Source organism: Eleutherodactylus coqui, chromosome 3, assembly GCF_035609145.1.
Source record: "Eleutherodactylus coqui strain aEleCoq1 chromosome 3, aEleCoq1.hap1, whole genome shotgun sequence".
Classification (NCBI taxonomy): Eukaryota; Metazoa; Chordata; class Amphibia; order Anura; family Eleutherodactylidae; genus Eleutherodactylus; species Eleutherodactylus coqui.
Genome location: NC_089839.1, coordinates 275,434,182 through 275,454,816, shown reverse-complemented (window position 1 = coordinate 275,454,816; position 20,635 = coordinate 275,434,182). Strand labels below are relative to the sequence as shown.

Sequence of the window (20,635 nt, the reverse complement as noted above, 5' to 3'; positions counted from 1 at the left end):
CTGTGTATAATATGCCTGTAAAAAAAGAACACATCATATTCTTTTTTACTGTGTATTACGTGCGATAGAACCCTACTGTTATCTATGGATGCGTAATAAACGCTGTACATATGCAATTACATTACATATGTGTGGCATTTATACGTAACGTTGCTAAGCAACAGACCGGGAAATTTGAAAAAGAAATAAGTCAGACTGCACATGACAGCATACGTGAGATACACTGTCATGCATAGTGCAAAATCGCTGTGCTATGCACTGATATGACTGCACGCCACTGGCTCACAGTGATAAATCGCTGTGTTATACATGCAACATTTTACACATACGTTCGTGTGAGTTGGTCCTTAGTACTTTAAATATGGTGGTCCGGAGGGCTCAGTAAGACAGGCGTTTTTTGCTGTGCATGTTTTTTGCATTTGCGATCCGCATCTATTAGAACCAATGCTTTTCAACGGCAGCGGTCACATGTATGTTTTTTACCTGCGCACAAAAATTCGCAACATTAAAAATAAGGCAGCGGATTTCAAAATGCAAGTAACTGCGGCATTCAGGATTTTTTGGATGTGGAACCCCAAGATGCTGTCACATCCAGGGGTTTCACCTTGTGGTCAATGGGGCCGGCGGCAACAGCGCTGACCCCAATGATAATATACAGTGAAGATTGCGATCTTCTGTCCCAGCTGTCCCAGCTGTGGCACAGGAGTGCGATGTTCTCCCATTGCTTTCAATGGGGCCGGCGCTTGAAAGCAATGGGATGCTCGCAACCCCTGCAGTAATTTTAGGGGAAAGGCTTTAAATAGAAGCCCTTCCTTGAAAAATCATCCCTAGAATGTGTAAAAAAATAAAAAATATATACTCACCTCTCCTCTGTTGCTGGGGTTCAGGCGTGTCCAGCCGCGTGTCCTCCTGAACTGCTCTGAAGTGCTTTCAGGAGGATAAGCCCTTGCCTGTAAATCACTACAGGGGTTGCCAGCAGCCCATTGCTTTCAATGGGGCTACAGAAGCGCCGGCCCCATTGTAAGCAATGGGAGAACATCGTGCTCCTGTGCCACAGCTGTGACAGCTGTGGCAGGGGGAATTCTGCTGCTGGCCCCATTGACCACAAGGTGAAACCCCTGGATCTGATAGCATCCAGTGGTTTCACATCCAAGGAATAGCGGGCACCGCACTTTATGTGCGAATTTTAAACACAGCCAAGTGTTTTTTCAGAGTGATGCCCGCTTTGGTCATGCAAATTTCTGTGCGCATGTGTTTTGCACAAAAAAATGCGCAGCCAACAAACGCCCGTCTGACTGAGACCTGACTCTGTTTTTTACCAGTTATTTCATACTTCGCCTCAGTTAATTTGGTACAGGTGTTTACCTGTTCTTCTCACAGGAAATCTTATGAAGTTGTGGTTACTTCAGAGGAACCAAGGAATAAAATATGTATACACATAGAGAAGCATTTGATTCTCCTCAGGCTGCATGTACGGATGCCCCTCTGCAGAATGTACCACCCCTCCCATTCTCCTCACTTTTTACCCTTTGTTCAAATTTACCTCCAGCCTGGAGGTTGCAGCCTCTTTTTAGCCTTAAAGGCATGGTCTATTCCTGCAGTCCTTGGCTGCTTCCTTATGTACTTTACAGCCTTTCAGTATATTCTCCCTAGTATATACATACACAGAGGCCAAGCACCGCCTGTGATTGGCTGAGCACTGTGACCAATCACAGGCAGTGCTCAGCTGTCACACATGTCTGTGCACGTGCATGGGTGTGCGGTTTTGTGTGCACTTATGTACATGGACACGCTTGTGTGAATGCACCCTTAAAAACATAGCTATGTTTTTGATCTGTCTGCGGCCGTGTAGTAAAATACCCCCATAGTAAAAATAATTGATACATGCATACAGTAAAATGCAAAAAATCTAAATAAATAAAATGAGAAAAATTAAAAAAAATAAGAAGCCACCTCAAAAAAATGCACACCTCTCCGAGCCCATATACAACAATTTTAGACACCTTGCGTGACACAAACATGTTTTGCATGAGTATCCGCTGCTCTGGCATCAATATGCTCCTGTCATGCGGAATTTATATTATGTCATACATATAATAATTTCCCTCAGCCACCAATTTTAGGGCTTAAACACATGGGCGTGTTTTTGTCCCATTTTGATTGCAAAATGACTTGCCCTATCTTTCTCGCATGAATTTTTTCTATGTGCTTTTTGCCTTTAGGGCAGCTTCACACGACCGTATGTGCAAATATGTTTGCAAAGTTGTGTATAAACTAGATGTTTTACCTTCTCGGGTCATTCAAACTTAATGCCATAGTGCAGGAGTTTAAAAAAAAACTGTGAGAAGATAGGTCCTGCCCGATCTTTTTCGCACATACTAATAACGGGCAAGAATATCGCTATGGAAAACAAAACCATTGAAATCAATGGTTTTGCTTCGTCCCATTATGCGGTCATGATAACAGGACAAAATCAGGCCTATCTGTTTAAAGGCCCATTTACACGGGCGGATGATTGCTAAAAAATCGCTAAAAAACGATCGTTTTAGCGATCATCGGCACGTCTAAACGCGTGCCCATCGTGCACTTTTCGGGCACTGCTAGCTGATCATTAAATTCAGGCCAACCTAAAAATCGTCATTCAGCCTTATCAGCAGTTCTCCACAGAGAGTGCAGATAGCATTATTTCTCACTGGAGAACAAAAGAACTGAATGCAGATAAGAGCCCTAGGGCTATTAACTGCATTCAGCTAAGGCTTCATTTGCACACTTAATTGCTCTTAAGTAGCTGAGTAGCTACTTAAATGTTTCTGCAGAATGATTGCTCAAAGCTGTCATTCAAACTGTCGTTTGAGTGATCATCGGCCCGTGTAAAAAAATGTCTGTACTTGGATGACTGACATCCATGTGCAGAGGCTGTGGCTAAAGTCAAGGGAGGGAGATACATTTAAACCTAAAATAGGGTTTTTTTCAGCGCGATTTTGACATTATACAGTACACAATTGGAAAATTTTGATATTGTTAGTGAAATGAATATGACTCCGTGGTCTATCCTATGCATAGCCATTTTGTATCAGGTAACCACCTTGTATTCCTCTTTCATTTACATTAATTTTTCTCTTAAAATGAGAATTTACAGATATTAAATAGTTGCGCAAAAAGCCTTGCGTGAAGAGCGGAGGCCAGAGCTACCAGGAGATAAAGCATCCATACTGACCGGTGTGTCAAGATGACTTGTTCCTCACTGTTCGCACATGTTTTTAAATATTTATACTAAACATTTTATTATACATTCCTGTACCCGTGTTCCGAGAAGCCAATCAGATGTGATTCCACTGCGCCTGCGAGAAGTTTGGTTGGCATTTTAGAGGTTAAATTCCTTATCATGCATATTTATATGTGTGTTTAGTTTTATAAACCAATAGTAATAAATGAATTATAATAAATTTGAATTCTTGTAATTGAGGCATGTGCCTCCATAAAAACTGCTGCCTGTCAATTAAAGATAGATAACTTTTGATCACATCCAGTTGTGTGTGGTTGTGCAAGTTATTTCCGAGCTTGGGCTATATAATTCCAACTAAATTTGGACCCCAGAAGCATACCACATAGCAAATTGATTTATTTGCACTAACATTATACATGGGAAAATTAGAGGATTCATTTTGGGGCTAAATATTATTAATTGAACCAACCACCTGAGGGCTTATTCAGACGTGTGTATATCGGACGGGCTGATATACACTGTCCCTCTCTGCAGGAGGAGGAGGTGGGCCGGGCCAGGAGCAGTGCACTGAGCTCCTGCCCCCTCTCCGCCCCTCGCCACTGTTTGCAATGGGAGGGCCAGGGGAGGAGCTAAGTTCTGCCTCTGCCCCGTTCCCTCCCATTGCAAATAGTGGTGAGGGGTGGAAAGAGGGCGGAGAGGGGGCAGGAGCTCAGTGCACTGCTTCTATCCTGTCCCTCCTCCTCCCCCTGCAGAGAGGGACAGTGTATATCAGCCAGGCGTGAAAACCCAGGCGATATCAGAACGTCTAAATAAGACCTTAAACATAGAATAAAAAAAATGAGGAAAAATAGCATTTTCTGACTATTTCTGATCATTTTCCCTAAAAGAGGCCTATAAAATTAATATCCACTCCAATTTTAAATAATAAGAAAACCCCATGTGTCCTGAGAAAGAAAAAAAACAAAACATTTTGGAGTAGACTTATGAAAAAAATAAACATTTTTTAGAATGCCGCATTCCCAAGTCCCAAAACAGCCGTGGTCATGACAGGGTTAATGTTGCAAGGTGCCAGTTATATATAAAACTGCACTTGCAGACAGTCGTGTGTGCCAGCGCAGTGATGTTGGTGATTTATATATAGACTGCCAGTAAGGCCTGAATTTCTGGACCCTTGTGAGTACGGTTCGTACACATTTGGACAGGATGTAGTCGCACATAGCAACGTTTTTCTTACTGTGATTGTAAGAGAAATCAAGAAATCTTGTAGATCTGATACCTTCTCTCTTGCTGAGGGCAATTACATTTTTCTCTATTGGTTAACACGGTACCAAACTTTTGTCTTTTTTCTTACTGTTTTGAAAAGGAAGGTTGACTATGCTTTTGCACTTTTTGACAAGACCGTGTTTGCACAGTTATTGCAAATAAGGAAGATGGAACAATAGCTCTGCAGCACCACCTATTGGAAGGCAGCATTCCTACAAGTCAATGTTAGACTCTTTATACAAGCCTTGTAACAATCACTGGGAATTGAAAGGCAAGCCAGAATCCATACACAGACAGCTGATTTGGGGTGTTTGCTCTTCATCAGTGTGCAGTAGGTTTCTGGCTTGGCTAGCGAGAGGCCTGTGACGTGGGTCAGTTCCTAGTCATCATTACAAGGTGTGTATAAAAAGTCCAACATTGACTTGCAGGAATGCTGCCTTCCAAAAAGTGGCGCTGCAGAGGTATTGCATGGTTATTTGCGCACGCCAAATCAGAGCGCGCTAAACACAGAGAATAGAATCCATTGTTTTCAATGGGTTAATTCTCATTAACATGTCTTGCATGTGCAGCAAAAAGTAGGACCTGCTTCATCTGTCTTTGTTTTGCAGAAATGTGGTCATGAAACATGGCAGAGGTCAGGACAGACAGAATTCTGGTGTAACAATAGAGCAGGCCAAGGGTCAGGGCAGGCAGAAGACAGACACATAATGGTCCAAAAACAAACCAAGGTCAGGAGAGGAGAAGTCAGGAACGCTGCCTAGAATAAGCATGGGTCAAACCAGGAGTCAATCAGAACAAGTGCACACCCTTATGTACCAAACTGTACTAATTGCTCTGACATGCTGCCTACATACATAAAAAATAAAACATAAAGCATTGCAACCCCCCTCTCCTGAGTCTCTCTTGTGTATCTAATATATCAGAGGTCCCCAACCACCAGTCCGCAGACCAGGACTGGGCCGTTTTGGTTTTTTTTGCCGGGCCGTGGCGCCGTCATCGGCCGCTCACCACATTAGTAGTGAATACCATCAGGGGCCACGGCTCCCCTGCCGATATTCACTAAGCAGAGCTACTAGCAGTACTGATCCCAGCGCACACTGTGATGTAAGTGTGCATCCAGGATCCTTCTCCCCCCTCCCCTGATGTCTCCTACTTGGTTCCGCAAGAGCAGGGGGAGGAGGCGTCCGGCAGCACACTGATATCACAGTGTGCTGATGTCACACTGATTTCACACTGATTTACCCACTATCATTTTTTTTTCTTGCGCTGCGAGAGCGAGTGAAAACACTCCCCTCGCAGCGCAAAAAAAATGCTGCAATATCCCAAAATGCTTTCAATGGGGCCGGCAGCAGCAGCACCAGCCCCATTGAAAGCATAGGGAGTATATCGCGGACTTCTGGCACAGCTATGACAGCTGTGGCAGGGGTTTCCTTCATCCCCTCGGGGACCGGGGGGGGCTCAGCCAATCAGAACAACCCTTTCAGGAGGCAGGGATTTATAAATCCCCGCCTGCTGAAAGAGCCTTTCAGCAATGCAGGGAAGACAGCCGGAGGACGCGCCTGAGTGGCGGAGAGGTTCGTATATCCTTTTATTTTTTTTATCATGCTGCAGGGATTGCCTACAACCCACTGCTTTCATCCTGGACTTATGCCACAGCTGAATGTGCTCGATATAAGACATGAACGCTGCGACTCCTTGTCTGTTATTACATTCTTTAGATTCTGTTTGCATATAATTGTGGCGTAGATAACAATCAGACCGCATTTTATTAGTTATCAATGCAAAAATCTAGGCAATTCCAAAGGGTTCACTTACTTTTTCTTGCAACTGTATTTATAGACTGCCAAGAGGTCTGAAATTCTGAACCCTTGTGAGTAAGTAAGGCTTCATTGCACCTAATCGAATAATCCCTCTGTACAAGTTCTGAGTACACAGTCAAGCAAATTGCAGTTGAATACAATGCTAGTTCTTCAATAAAGGGCTCATTCACACAGGCGTATTTTTCATCAGTATACGAGTGAGCCAAAACCAAGAGCAAGCCCAAAATATGGAAGAAATGCAAACCTTTCCATTATACTTTCTCTCTGTACGTTCCACTCGAGGTTTTGGCTCACAAGACACTGATGAAAAATATGGCCATGTGAAGGAGCCCTTACATATCCAAATGCACAACTCGCTGTGATTTTCATGGCCGCAAAACATGACAAAAACACGGCCAAATGTTTCATCCCTTAGGGCAAAAACACATGGGCATATGCGTAACTACACTCGTCACTACGCGCCAGTCAAACTCCGCACCATAGCGCTCGAATTTGAAAAAAAATGTGGAAAGATAGGTCCTGCCCTATCTTTCCTGCATATAGTATTAACTAGAAGGATAGGGCAAGTTCTATCTTGTCTCACCCGTACTATTAACGGGCAAACATACTGCTAATGAAGACAAAACCAGTGAAATCAATGGTTTTGTTTCATCCTGTGATGCGGCCGTGATTATCAGGGCAGCATAATGGGACTAAATTACGCTCATCTGAAGAAGCCCTGAGGGTGGATTCAAATGAACGTGATAATCGCGACTGTATAACGAGACAAAACGAAACCACTGATTTCAATAGGATTTCAATGGTTTCGTTTTCACTAGATCTTTTCTCGGCCGAGAAAAAATAGGACCTGCCCATGAGTAGTGAATACTACATGCGGGAAAGATCGGGCAGCACCTATCTTCATGCGGTTATTTCCAAACTCCTGGCCCGGAGATTGAAAAGCCGGTGATGGGGAAGAAATTCCGCTCATTCAGGCGCAACTACACTCCGTGGCGGTGAGCATGGGTGCGCCTATGCTCGTCTGAAACCGCCCTGAGGGAAACAGAAAGTCAAGATTCCAGTGGTCAAAAATACACAAAAATTGAATGACTGGGCAGTGGAAAAACATAGCCTGAGGCGATCCAGATTTCTGTTGCTCCGTGTTCATGGAAGGATCAGAATTTAGCACAAGCAGAAGGAATTGATGAACCCGTCCTGTTAGGACTTATTCAGATGAGTGTAGGCGCAACTATGCTTGCCGGCACAGAACGTAGTTGCGCCTGAATGATGGGAATTTCTAACCCATCACCAGCAGTTCATACTCCGCACCAAAGCACAGGGCGATAGATGTCGCCCAATCTTTCCCGCACGTAATATTCACTACGTGCGGAAAAGTTAGGACAAGTTCTATCTTTTCTCACCGGTACAATTAACGAGCGAGAATCCCAAAAGTGAAAAAGAAATCACTGAAATCCATTGATTTCAGTGGTTTCATTTTCACTAGCAGGATTCTCGGCCATTAATTAGAAAAGATAGGACCCGCCTTATCTTTCTCGTACGTAGTAAAAATTACGTGCGAGAAATATCGGGCAGCACCTATCTACCCGCGGTCCTTTTCAAACTCCTGCACTCTGGCACAGAGTTTCAAAAGCCAGTGCAAGAGAAGAAATTCCCCCTCGTTCAGGTGCAGATACGCTCCGTAACGGCGAACAAAGTTGTGCCAATGCTCATCTGAAACTGTCCTGAACTATTCAGAGCACATCAATACCTCCATCTAGTACAAGAAGATATCCTCTCATGGGCCAATATTCTTGCAGAACGATTTCAACACATATTGGAATCTGTGCCGTGATCCACTGCTGCGGTTCTGAAGGTCAAACGTGCTACTACAAGTGAGTCTCTAATAAAGTGGCCACTCACTGTACATCCGTATATTAGCAACTGTGCTTTCTTTTTTGTAACTGATGCTGTTTTAATATGTGGACCAGGCAACTACCTACATATCCCCCACTGATTATGCCACTAGTGCTCTAGCAAGGTCTAGGGCTATTAACTCTAGTGGATAAGGGCAGCCACCAGAAATGTTCTTCTTCCAGCAGTCCATTCACATGTCTCTGCTCTATTGGCTATAAGAATATTAGTTCATTGCTATTTAGCCTTTAGTCACAAGTTTATGTAGCCCCAAAATAAAGCTCCGCTTTAAGTCTTTGTATGACTGTCACATCGCCCATCCATCAAAAACCCTTTAATAATTAATATTTACTATGTGTTAAGAAATATTACATGGAGTGCACGTCCGCGCAGGAGAATAAGAAAGACAATAGACGAGAATGCTCCTTCCTCCCTCAGTCTGGAGCTGTAATAATAGTGATATTAGCTATCGTGATTTCCTTACTTTACTATTCTAAGTATTTCTGGCCAAATAACTTATTATCATTGACTTTTTCTTTTTGCTATAGTATAAGTGCCATTGATGCTACTGCATGTTTTTGAGCCATTGAGTAGGAAAGAGCAGGTAGATATGAGGTTCTTCAGTAGTTAAAAGGGGAAGGCTATGGAGAGAAGGCAATAAGGGAGGGGGAGCGAAGCAGAGTAGTGACGTGCTGCCTATTGCATTTGTTCCTCCGAGTCTTCAGCAGCCAGTCTCATCTCCTTTCTCTGCAGAGGCAAAGAATACCCACCCACCTAGAGAAATCCCTTATCCAAACTCATAATCTGCCCCCACCCACAAACTACCCCTTTTCCTCACCCACCCATCTTCTACCTGCTCCTCTCTACCTTCCGGCATGGCTGAAACCACTAAGACCCACGTTATCCTGCTGGCCTGCGGCAGCTTCAACCCTGTCACAAAAGGACACATTCAGATGTTTGGTGAGTCCGTTAACAGACACGTTCACCTATCTGTATGTTTTTTTCTAATCTATCGTCCTTCATTGACTCTACAGTCCTCCATCTTCCACATTCTGCTTCCCTCTAGGTCATCTGCATCCTCTTTTCTTCTCATTAGGTGTCCATCTCTCCTGCCCTTCCGTCGGTCTTGCCAATCCAATTTTTCCATTGCGTCTGCCTTGTTGGCATTGCTCCATAATGGAGATTGCAGAGTCAACAGATCCCCCTAACCACATTTCCTTGATCTATCAATTAGACTGTCCTACATATGAACCTATAAAATGATGCCAGCCCCATTATTTAATGCCGGGTGTGTTTTGTGAAGATGGCTCAATGGATGGGCTTGTGATGTACACAATTGCTTGAAACTCCGTCTATGCATGAAATGGTTAATACGGTCGTGGGTAAGAGCTAACGGCTCTCCGTGTGTTTCCAAGGCAGACAGTGTATAAAGGAAGCTATTCTGTGCCATGATAAATTTATGCATAATTAGGATCCACAACAAAGAGACCCTCTAGCTTAAGGGGGGAACTTCAGATGGGCGAAAATTGTTAGTCTCTACGGGTTCGGCGGATAGGGTTTAATGCATATATTTATGATGTGAGATTATTTGTTCTACCAAGATATTTATCATTCTGTCAAGTGGAATGGTGTCTATCAGTATGACTGAATTATAGAGCTTCAGTGGCATTTGGGCATTACCCAACTGTGTCGTTGTATGAGATCCCAATGCAGTGGGTGAAATGTGTCGGGTTGTGACCCTAGTTGGAACAATTTTCATTTTATTACAGCAATATTAATATAATAATATAGTAATAATGATAATAGTAATATCCTAGTACTGAAAGAAGAATTTACATGTCTCGTGAGTTCAGAATGCAAAATTAAGTGAACCCCAGAGGTCTCAGCTGTGGTAGGAAATCAAATGTCACCTCCTGCTGTGAGAAGATGACAATAAAATTACAATTTTGACTTTAGCAATTGTCAAGAGACAAGAGTCACGCTGTATTATTACATGTGCTGTATTTAACTCATTTCTAAAGAACATGCTGCCTTTCATCTAGGCTGAAGTCAATGAAACGTTAACATTTTTTATATCAGTGTTCATTAAAAAAAATAATTGCAGTACAGCAAATGGTTAACACCCCCGAGGAGACGGGCTCTTTGTGAGGATATATTACTGGTTATTCTTGATTCTGTTTAGAAATTCATAGATTTAAGACATAAGATAATTGGGTGGGGGAGGTGGAAAAGTTCTTATGGTCCAGTTGGAGGAGATGTGTGGGTCAGGGGTTCTCCTTCCTTACTGGACATATGAGCTGAGTTTTATTAGATGGGGATTTGATGGTTATGAAGGAGTTGGTAAGATAAGGAGCTTCAGTTCTCCAAGTCTGATATCTCCTATGTTGGGTCTCATGCGTTTAAAGCTCCACTTTTGATAAGCATTGACATCAGCAAAACTAAAATGTTGCATTTTGTAATAAAGTTTTGTTACTTTTTTTGCTGTTTTTAAGTACATTTCCAATCTGTGCTATGTCGAAAAAAAACTTTGTCGTGACTCAGAGACGATCAATAAGCTGCTTGTTACGTCTGAGCTGAGTGCCAAAACGCCTCCTTTTAATTGGACATAACAGTTGTCCAAAGGACAGATAAACACACTAGCAATAACTTGGAGAACAAAAGGGTTTATAACAAAACGAAACTATGAGGAAAAGGAATCTCACCCTGTCAAACTAATATGGGAAAACCCTCCCTAGAGAGGGGGCCTCACCTCCGGAAACTTGGGACCTACCTAGTCTATCCCTAGATGGTGATACAGGAGGTACCAATTGTCAAATTAAATATACAAACACAAAGCCAGATAGCATAACAATGCAAAAGCCCAAATAAAGATGGAAACAGCAGAAGGAACTAAGAAACACTTGACCAGAACTCCATCTGAGCAAATAAATAATTGGTGCCCTCTTAAAGGAGGGTCCAGAATATAGCACTGTAGCTTTTGATTGGTCGGCCGGGGAACCACTTCCCTGCCAACCAATCACTCCATATACCAAGTGAGGAATGTCCTGGTTGGCGGCCAGCACCGCAAGGATTACATGGACTGTGACTGACACCCTAATGTTACCCTGGACCCAATCTCGAGATATCATTGGCATGATGCAACACTACTATTGGTGGATCTGTTATTTTTTTTATCTATCTCTACTCTGAGTGCAGATTGGAGTTTTTCTGTGAAAGAGGTAGTTAACTTTCTGATAGTTTCTAGAAAACAACTCATTTTACTACACTTTACAAGAGTAGTATGCAATGAAGCAAAAAGACTACCTCTTCCAGTTGACCACTGTATATCCACTATTGGCGGAAAGTGAAGCAAAAAACAAAAGTAAAGAACTTGAAGTACAGAAACTTCAGACCTTTAATCATTTTAGTCCCTACTTCCATGCTGATTAATTTTGTAAGAAATACTGATATAAAATTAAGGAAACATTTAGCTTCATAGTATAACGCCAAATCAGTAAAACATCAGGGATATCAATCTGACCAGCTAGGAGGCAGAAGCCATTGTGAATCAATTGCACTTGCTTTGGTACAAACGAAAATGGCAACAGGTGCACTGAAAATGCAAAAGCAAGGCAATCTCCAAAAGGGAATGGTTTTCTAACTGGTGGTCTCAGACAGTTACTCTCTCCATTTCTTTCTTGACTGATTCTTCTCTAGTTTGGCCATTTACTAGTGTCTTCCTCCCTACTGGTAGCTTGAGGCGGTACCCGGAGCCCAACCAGGTTGCCCAGGTAGTCCTAGGCTTCCAGAGTGGCAAATCCATATGTGTTGTCACGAGAAGGTTTGCTGTGTCTCCCAGCATAGTCTCAAGAGTATGGGGCAGATACCAAGACGCGGGCCATTACACAAAGACAGCTGGACATGTTCGTAGAAGGGCATCAACTCAGCATCAGGACCAACATGTACTCCTTTGTGTGAGAAGGACCAGCAGAAACACTGTCAGAGCACTATAAAATGTCCTCCAGCAGGCTACTGAGGGTGACATGAGGGCTCGACATCCTGCAGTGGGACCTGTGCTTACAGCCCAGCACAATATAACTAGAGAATTCCAGAATTGGCAGGGCCACCACTGGTGCTCTGTTCTCTGCACAGATGGGAGCAGTTTCACACTGAGATGATGTGACAGACATGAAAGAGGTTGGAGAAGCCATGGTGAATGTTATGCTACCTGCAACATTATCCAGCATGAAGAGTTTGGCAGTGGGTCAGTTATGGTCAGGGGAGGCATATCCATGGTGGGTGGCACAAACCTCCACATCATAGTCAATGATACCTTGACTGCTGTTAGGTACTGGGATGAAATTCTCAGACTTATTGTCAGATCTTATGCTGTTGCAGTGGGCCCCGGTTCCTCCTGCTACAGGACAATGCTTAGCCTTATGTAGCCAGAGTGTGTAGGCTGTTCCTGGATGATGAAGGCATTGAAGCCATTAACTGGCCCCTACATTTCTTGGACCTGAATCCAATTGAGAACTTCTGGGACATTCTGCATTCATGCATCTGATGCCACCAGGTAGCGCAACAAACTATCCAGAAGCTCATTAACACCCTGATCCAGGTCTAGTAGGAGATCCGCAGGACACCTCCACCATCTCATGAGGAGTATGACCAAACATTATCACCAGTGCATATAGGCATATGAGGGACATACACACAACCAAGTCACAGTTGCAGTGTTGAAATTCACACAAATTAAATTTCTGGGTGATTTAGAATCCCGCCCTCAATTGTTTGATGGTTTTGATTTCCATTGACCATTGATACATCAGATTGTTCTCCACTTGAATCTTTCACTCATCGAGATCCGATGTGTGATTTAAGTGTTCCCTTAATTTTTGTGAGTCTATATGAATCTTCATGCACATTTTGTTCATTTTGAACACTTACCTACCAACGAAGTGACATCATTCTGGGGGCCTCCTACACAAACTTTGTATTTGTATAACAGACAGCTCATATGTTCCTCTGCATCGCCTACATATGGCAATAATAATGGAAAGGACCTGGCACTACTATATAGAACATGCATGAGTGGGAGAGGTGTCAAGACGTTCGCGCCACCCTCAAACTATATCTCTTGTGTTCAGCAAAAATGTTTGTTTCAAAACAAGTGATGTCAAATAACATTTTACTCAGAAACTGCAAAAGAATACAACAAGTGATCAATAAATCTACACCGCTCTATTAGCAACCCCAGTCTTCTCACAATTGTATGGAAATTAGAAACATGACTCCGGTGCGAAACATGAAATCAGGTGAGCAAGTTTTCAAGTGGAACCCATTCAGTGTCACATTCTATATTGGAATGAGAAAATGGAGTTTTCTGACTGAGTTTTAATACAGCATGGCCATTGGTGCCAGTCTTACCAGGGGCAGTATTTCAAAAACTGCAAACTTTGAGGAGTTTCTCATGCATCACTGCCAAGAGTATATTGAGAATGGGGTGTGAGCAAAAACATGCAGCAAAAGGTGATCCTGTGGACGTTAAGAACTTGTCTACGAAATGGTTCAGAAGAGGCTGTCAAGAATTGTGCTGATAAACAGAAGATACACAGTCAAGCCAATTGCAGCTGAGTACAAAGCTCTCACTCACGACTGGAAAGTTGCAGGTTCAATCCCTGGTTAAGGTAGCCGGCTCAAGGTTGACTCAGCCTTCCATCCTTCTGAGATCGGTAAAATGAGTACCCAGCTTGCTGGGGGGTAAAAAGATGACTGGGGAACGCAATGGCAAACCACCCTATAAAAATAGTCTGCCAAGAAAACATCACGATGTGATGTCACCTGAGGGGTTAGTCATGACTCAGTGCTTGTTCCAGGGGACTTTACCTTTACCTACAAAGCTCAAGCTTTAACTAAAGTGTTGAAATTCACTAGTATAATCAGATATAGCACAGATGGCTATAATAGCAGACGACCAATTACAGCGTTACTACTTTCTAAGAGAAATGGAAAGGCGAGACTCCAGTGGGCAAAACAGTGCAAAAATTGAATCTCTGAACAGTGGAAAAACATCACCTGGTCAAAATAATCCAGATTGGGAGGCTCAGAATTTGGTGCAAGCAGCATGAACCCTTCCTGTCAGCTGTTCAGATCATGTCAGTACTTCCATCTAATTTGTGACAACTGCAAAAAACTATCCTGCCTACATGGGCCACTATTCCTGCAGAACAATTCCAACACCTAGTGGAATCTATGAGATTCTGAAGGCCACATAGGTCCTGCACACTACTAGATGAGTGTTTCTAATAAAGTGGCCCATTCAATGTACATTTTCATTAAAAGCTTTAATTCTTTACCATCCTGGTTTTTTTTGTAATGCATTCACCAGTTTCACTTATAGATTCAATGTTAATTGTTTTCTCTATAAGATCCAATAACTTTGTATTCTGCTGTATTTTTGACCTTTGTGTAGTATGGGCTATTTGGGAGACATTGTCTGCATTGCACTTCCTGATTCATACCGTTTTCTATGACTACTTAATGGTGTTGTACCAACTGAACAACCACTTTTCTAATTGAGGACTTGCTGGCGATCAGATGATTTCAGAAGTGCTGGCATCTGAAACCCTTGGTGATCAACTGTTATTGGCCGTCATTCCAGAAGAAATGTCATATTACATGGTGCCTGTGTGGTAATTGATGGTCTTGCTGGGTCCTTCAGAACAGGATACTTTGGCTAAAAGAGGAATATCCTAACAGGGTTGACTTTCATAAACCCTATAGGACGGTGTTTCTCAACTCCAGTCCTCAGATCCCCAACAGGTCATGTTTTCAGGATTTCCTCAGTATTGCACAGGGGATGTAATTATTGTCGGTGGCTCACACATTGCCACAGGTGTTCTTACCATAGGATATCCTGAAGACATGACCTGTTGGTAGTCCCTGAGGACTAGAGTTGAGAAATACTGCTATAGGACATATGGGCAGGGGTTGTCCTAATGGGATAACCTGCACTGGGAGGAAATCGGCATAACAGATTTATATGTCATGCACAGTAAGTGGGAGATGCAATCCCTATGTGAACTGTAAAACCTCCCATTAGTGGTTGTCACCTTTGGAAACTCAACATCTGTTAAATTAAGATGAATCAGATCAAGCTGTTTATACTGTTTAAAGATTTCACACAAGTAGACAATTTAGGGATATAAAGACATTTTCTAAGAATAGGAAAACTTCTGAAGCTCCCTTTTATTTAGGCATACCATTGAAGTTCTGCTCTGATCCGACACTGCTTGCCTCCATTGATGCGGGCCTCTCGTTGTTTGGTGTGATGGTGAGTCATCCATAATGATGTAATGTCACAGTCACTAAGCATGAAATATCAGTGTAACCACCAATATTAGATCACCACGGTCTTGTAATATAACATTCTTGTGGGCGACACGTCATTGAAACTAAATCTAAACACTAGAGAGATCATATTGCTAAAATTTGCTAGAAATGCTTGATTGTTAGGGATCCAATCTCTAGGATACCAACTTTTAGCTAAAAGGAATGAGCTGCCGCACACATCTAGACTGTACATTGATTTATTTGTAGGATATAAGGTCTACAATAGGCAGACTGATTATCTTCCAAGACGAGCACAACCAGTGGGGCACAGCACTTGGACGATCTTACGTTGGTTGTAGTGGGCTGTAATGCTATTGTCTTATCGGTTAATATAAAACATTCCAGGATGTTTAGTTGGTTAATAAAAATAGCAACATTGCCTCAATGGGTTTGTCTATAATATCACTGGTGCTACTTGTGGTAATAAATAATATCCCTGGTGGTCAGGTGAACTAAAGAAACTTTCCGCTCTTGGACAAACAAAGAAGGCTGCACCACTTCTGTGACAATCTAAAGCCCATTTAGACACAAAGATTATCACTCAAAATTCGCTCAACATCCATCTTTCGAGCGATAATCATTGGGTGTAAATGTGCCCATCTTTCACTTTTCTGCTGAACAATGGATTTCAGTTTTGCATGAAATCCATCATTCAGCAAAACAGCTGATAAGAGGGACCGCACGCTGTGTTCTGCGCAGGGAGTGCTAATTACATTGTCTCAGCTGTCAGCCTTTGGCAGAACAAAGGGAATTTATTCAGAGAACAGCAGGTGGTCTGTTCTCTGAATACAGCTCCCTGAGGCTCACAAGCTACTAATTGGTACTAATAGGCATTACTACCAAGCAGTAGTTTATGCAAAATAATCTTCCTGGATCGATTTTCAGTCTTTCTGTCTTGGGACCAGATGGAGAATGAGGTATATTACCTGCAGTTGTTCTTCTCTGCCATCCATCTAATCCAAAGTTCCCAGTCCCGTATTCAACCATTCAAGATGTCCGATGCAATCTTCAGACGACCTAATCCTCCAGTGTGCATTGGTATTGTTAGACTACCGAAGAACTATACCTGCTTTCTGATTGGCTATTGCTGCTCACATGATCAGTGCTGGCCAAACAGAGAGCAGTGTATAATGTGCATTAAGTAGTTAGGAAATTGCAGCAGACACCTTGGATGTCCAATAACAGGACCGGTGGATCAGAAAGGCAACAGAGAAGAACAAATGCAGGTAATACTGTTTATTCCTTGCCCCCCGATCTCAGTACAGAACTTTGTACCAAAACCGGAGGGTCGCTATAACTACTCAAACTCCAATAATGTTTTACAGAATTAATAACCAGGGAAATCATTTGTTAACAAAACACCCAGGGACCAAAAAAGTTATGCTAGCCTCTAGACCACCAGGGGCATTATAGTTTGTTACTTGAGGTAACCTCCAAAAACTCAGCTCCATCATCACTTTACTGTATGTTGAGATAATATATATAGCTGCTGAATATGTGCCCACTACCAGGGGCTTAGCTATAGAGGGTGCAGAGGTTGCAGTTGCTCCTGGCCTCTTGACCCCCTGGGAGACAAAAGATCCTATATAAGGAGTCCAGTGCTATAAATGAAATGTTATAGCTGGAGGACTATGGAAAATATATATTTAGGGCCCAGAGGCTTCCGGTTTTGCCTCTGTCTGTGGCTGTCAGATACAGTAAATAATTGCCCATCAAATGCTGAAACTCTTGAATACGTCTCCATAATGAAGACCAAGATAAATCTAATGAGTAGCTGAGTGGCATCTTATTGGATTTAGGTTAATAATCTGAAGACCTTGAGGGGTTTTGCCGGAGAGCATCAGTTTTCTATTTCTGGAGCTCTGGAGTTTATTTTATTTAGTCACCTATTAGCTTTATAAGCTCTTCTTCTCTCGACCTAGGTGCTAATGCAAACTAAATGCATCATTCTGGGTATCAGGCTTCCTATGTCTAATGCAATGTATAGCTCTGCAATAATATACATGTTCAACTGATTCCTGTCAAATGTGCATGTTGACTCCATACAAGAGGAGGATCAGCTGCTAGTAAAGAAATGAAGATTGGCATCCAGCACTGATGACTGAGCTTTCAGATTGTTGGCAGATTTCCCTGAGAATTCTATGATCTGACAAAGAAAAACTCATGTACATGGGCAGCCAGGGGCTGATTGATAGTGAACTGGGTCACACTGAAGGTGATGTTGCCTTTACTAACCACTATAGCCAGGCCCTCTGTCCATGGGCCCTCAGCAATTCCCTAATGCTTGACTTGTCAGTATGTAGCTGTAGGCAGCTTATCTATTTTTATTTAAACTTTTTTTTTTATTAAAGGGGTTATCCCAAAATCTAAAGTTATCACCCCTCACCCCCCGATCCACAGGATAGGGGATAATCTTATGATGAGTGAGGGTCTCACTCCCCCACCAATCTCATAAATGGGGGTTTTGTTTCCTTCCTTTTGCTCACTGTAGACTTATTGTACCTCCCACAGTTGGGAGAAGGTTGAATGGAGTGGCAGTCGCACAAGTGTGGTGTCGCTCAATTCACTTTCAGTGGGACTACTGGAGATAGCTGAATACAAGGAGCCAAGAATTTCCATGAACTACACTGAAATGAATGGAGCGGCAGCCACACATATGCGGCCAGTGCTCGGTTGACTAGAAGAGGGGGAAGGAGGGCCACAGGACCTTCGTTCTCAAAATCAGTGGATATCTCAGTGATGAGACTTTTTCCAATCTTAAAGTTATCCCTATCCTGTGTATAGGGGATAACTTTAGATTTTGGGATAACCCCTTTAATCTCCCGTAGAAGTGCACATAAGGGTGTGGATATCTTCCAAACCTACTTTCCATAGCCCCTGGCTACCATGTAAATCTGCAATGTTACGACGGCTTATACTTTGACAAAACCTGGTATCCTAGTGCAACTCTCCCATGAAAGCCGTGAGACAATAGGATGAAATATCCAACTTCTCTTTTATTTTTGAATTAAAAGCTAGCTAAAGATATGCATTTCAGGGTAAACCCCTTCATCAGTCAAACTGGGAAAAATATCACTCTTGGGCCTGCAGAAATATGGACCCAAAAGTGCTGGTGACACCAGAAGCGGAGAGGACTCAGGCTGTAACACTAGAAGTGGAAGACTTCTGCTTCTCCTGGTGTCACAGCCCAAGTCCTCTCCACTCCTGCTGTGACCAGAACTTTTGGGTCCATATTTCTGCAGTCCATATGGAGGCTTTTGTAATTGCAGTTATTACCTGCTTGACTTTGTTATGGTATAGATCGAGGATCATGAGTAATTTTTTAATTTCAAACCACATGATATAAAAAATGCAAGACCTGTGTGTCTGCTTGAAATAATTGCCTTGTCTATTGATGGCTTCTGTCCAGTCTAGCAAAATAATGATTGACACGGCTGCTTCCCTTGAGGATCCAAAGCTCCTCGATTCCCAGCATCAGGCGGCATCTTCATGTTATTGAACATCTCCCCAGCCGGCCTCTGCGGAAAAAAAAACTACATTTGCTTATGCCTTCTCAATAATCCCAATTGCTTGTGCTCTTTGGTTTAGTAATCTGATGCATGCAACATAAAAATATTGAATGTCAGTCCATGGCAGGGTGCGTCTAAAATTAATCCTGCAGATTCAGGGAATATTTCTATGGAGGTATCAGGTTAAATAGTGAGGAACAAATATTCAATTCTAATGCAGCAACTTACTGGGCTGCTAAACTGATTCCAGAGCTGATGCCTATGTCTCATGCATGTGTCTATGAAGATATCGCCGGCACTGACCTAGAGCCGGACACTCAACAAAGTTTAGTGAAAGTTCTCTTAGCTGGGCCTGCGGTCAGGACAAAGTTTGAGCTCAACACCCACAGTAAGGCCTTAGTCAGACGGGCGTATTTTCGCCCGATTTGCGCATGCGCATGCGTCCGGCGATTTTATAAAACCATTGCTTTGCAATGGTATCGGACACATGAGCGCTTTTTATGCGCTCGTCCTATAAATTATAGAACAGAAATCGCAGATTGCACCTATTTGCGATCTGCGATTCCTGTTCTCTTCTCTATATGCGCTCAATGGGGCCGGCGGCAGCAGCTCTGACCCCATTGAGAACATATAGAAGACAAATCCTTCTTCTCTGCCACAGCTGTAACAGCTGTGGCAGAGAAGAACAATGTTTGCCCATTGAATTCAATGAAGCCGGCAATACAGCCGACTCCATTGAAAGCAATGGGCTGCCGGCGTGCGCGGGATGAATTGTCAGGAAGGGCTTATATATTTAAGCCCTTCCCGACAATTCATCCCACACTCGCCCGCAGCGCATTGCTTTCAATGGAGCGGGCTGTATTGCCGGCTCCATTGAATGCAATGCGCTGGACAGCTCCGGCCCGTTTCTAATGAAACGCGGCTAGGAGCAGATTTTCGGGCGATTTTCGGGCACCGGTCACGCGATTTGCGGATGCGCATCCGTCATGCGATCCGCAAATCGCGCGAAAAAACGCCCGTCTGACTAAGGCCTAAAGCTGTTGCCTTGCTAAAGGGGTTTTTCCAGCTCTAAGGCCGCCTGCACACGAGCGAGTCGGATCCGGCGGCGAGAATTCTCGCCGCGGGACCCGACCCGAGAGCCTGCAGAGACGAGCGCGTACTCACCCACGCCTGGCGGCCCCGGCTCTTTCATGTGCCGGCTGCGGCGCAGCCGGCGCATGCGCAGACCGGAGCCGGCGGCCGGGTGAGTGCGTGCCCCGCACAAAAATAGGACATGCCGCGGTTTGTTTGCCGCGCGACATTTCGCACGGCCAAACCGCGGCCGTCTGCATAGGAGTGCGTATTGTAATGCACTCCTATGCAAACTTTCAGTGGCGGAAATCCCGCGGGAAATACCGCCGCGGGATTTCCGCCCGCGTGCAGGCGGCCTTAGTTATAGATAACCTATCTGCTGCTTGGGACGCCATCAATCAGCTGTCCAAATCACTATATTAGGGCTTATTCAGACGACCGTATATCGGCCAGGTATTCACGCCTGGCCGATATACGGTGTCCCT

The 20,635-nt window shown here is 43.4% G+C and overlaps 1 protein-coding gene across 1 annotated transcript in view; it reads left to right on the top strand.

Annotated features, from left to right (window-relative positions):
* Window positions 1-8,929: 8,929 nt before the first annotated feature.
* NMNAT2 (nicotinamide nucleotide adenylyltransferase 2) overlaps window positions 8,930-20,635 on the top strand; it is a 55,365-nt gene continuing 43,659 nt past the window's right edge. The window contains exon 1 of the mRNA XM_066597450.1: window positions 8,930-9,159. Within this exon, the coding sequence (XP_066453547.1) occupies window positions 9,075-9,159 (85 nt within the window). The 5' untranslated portion in view covers window positions 8,930-9,074. The remainder of the gene's footprint in view (window positions 9,160-20,635) is intronic.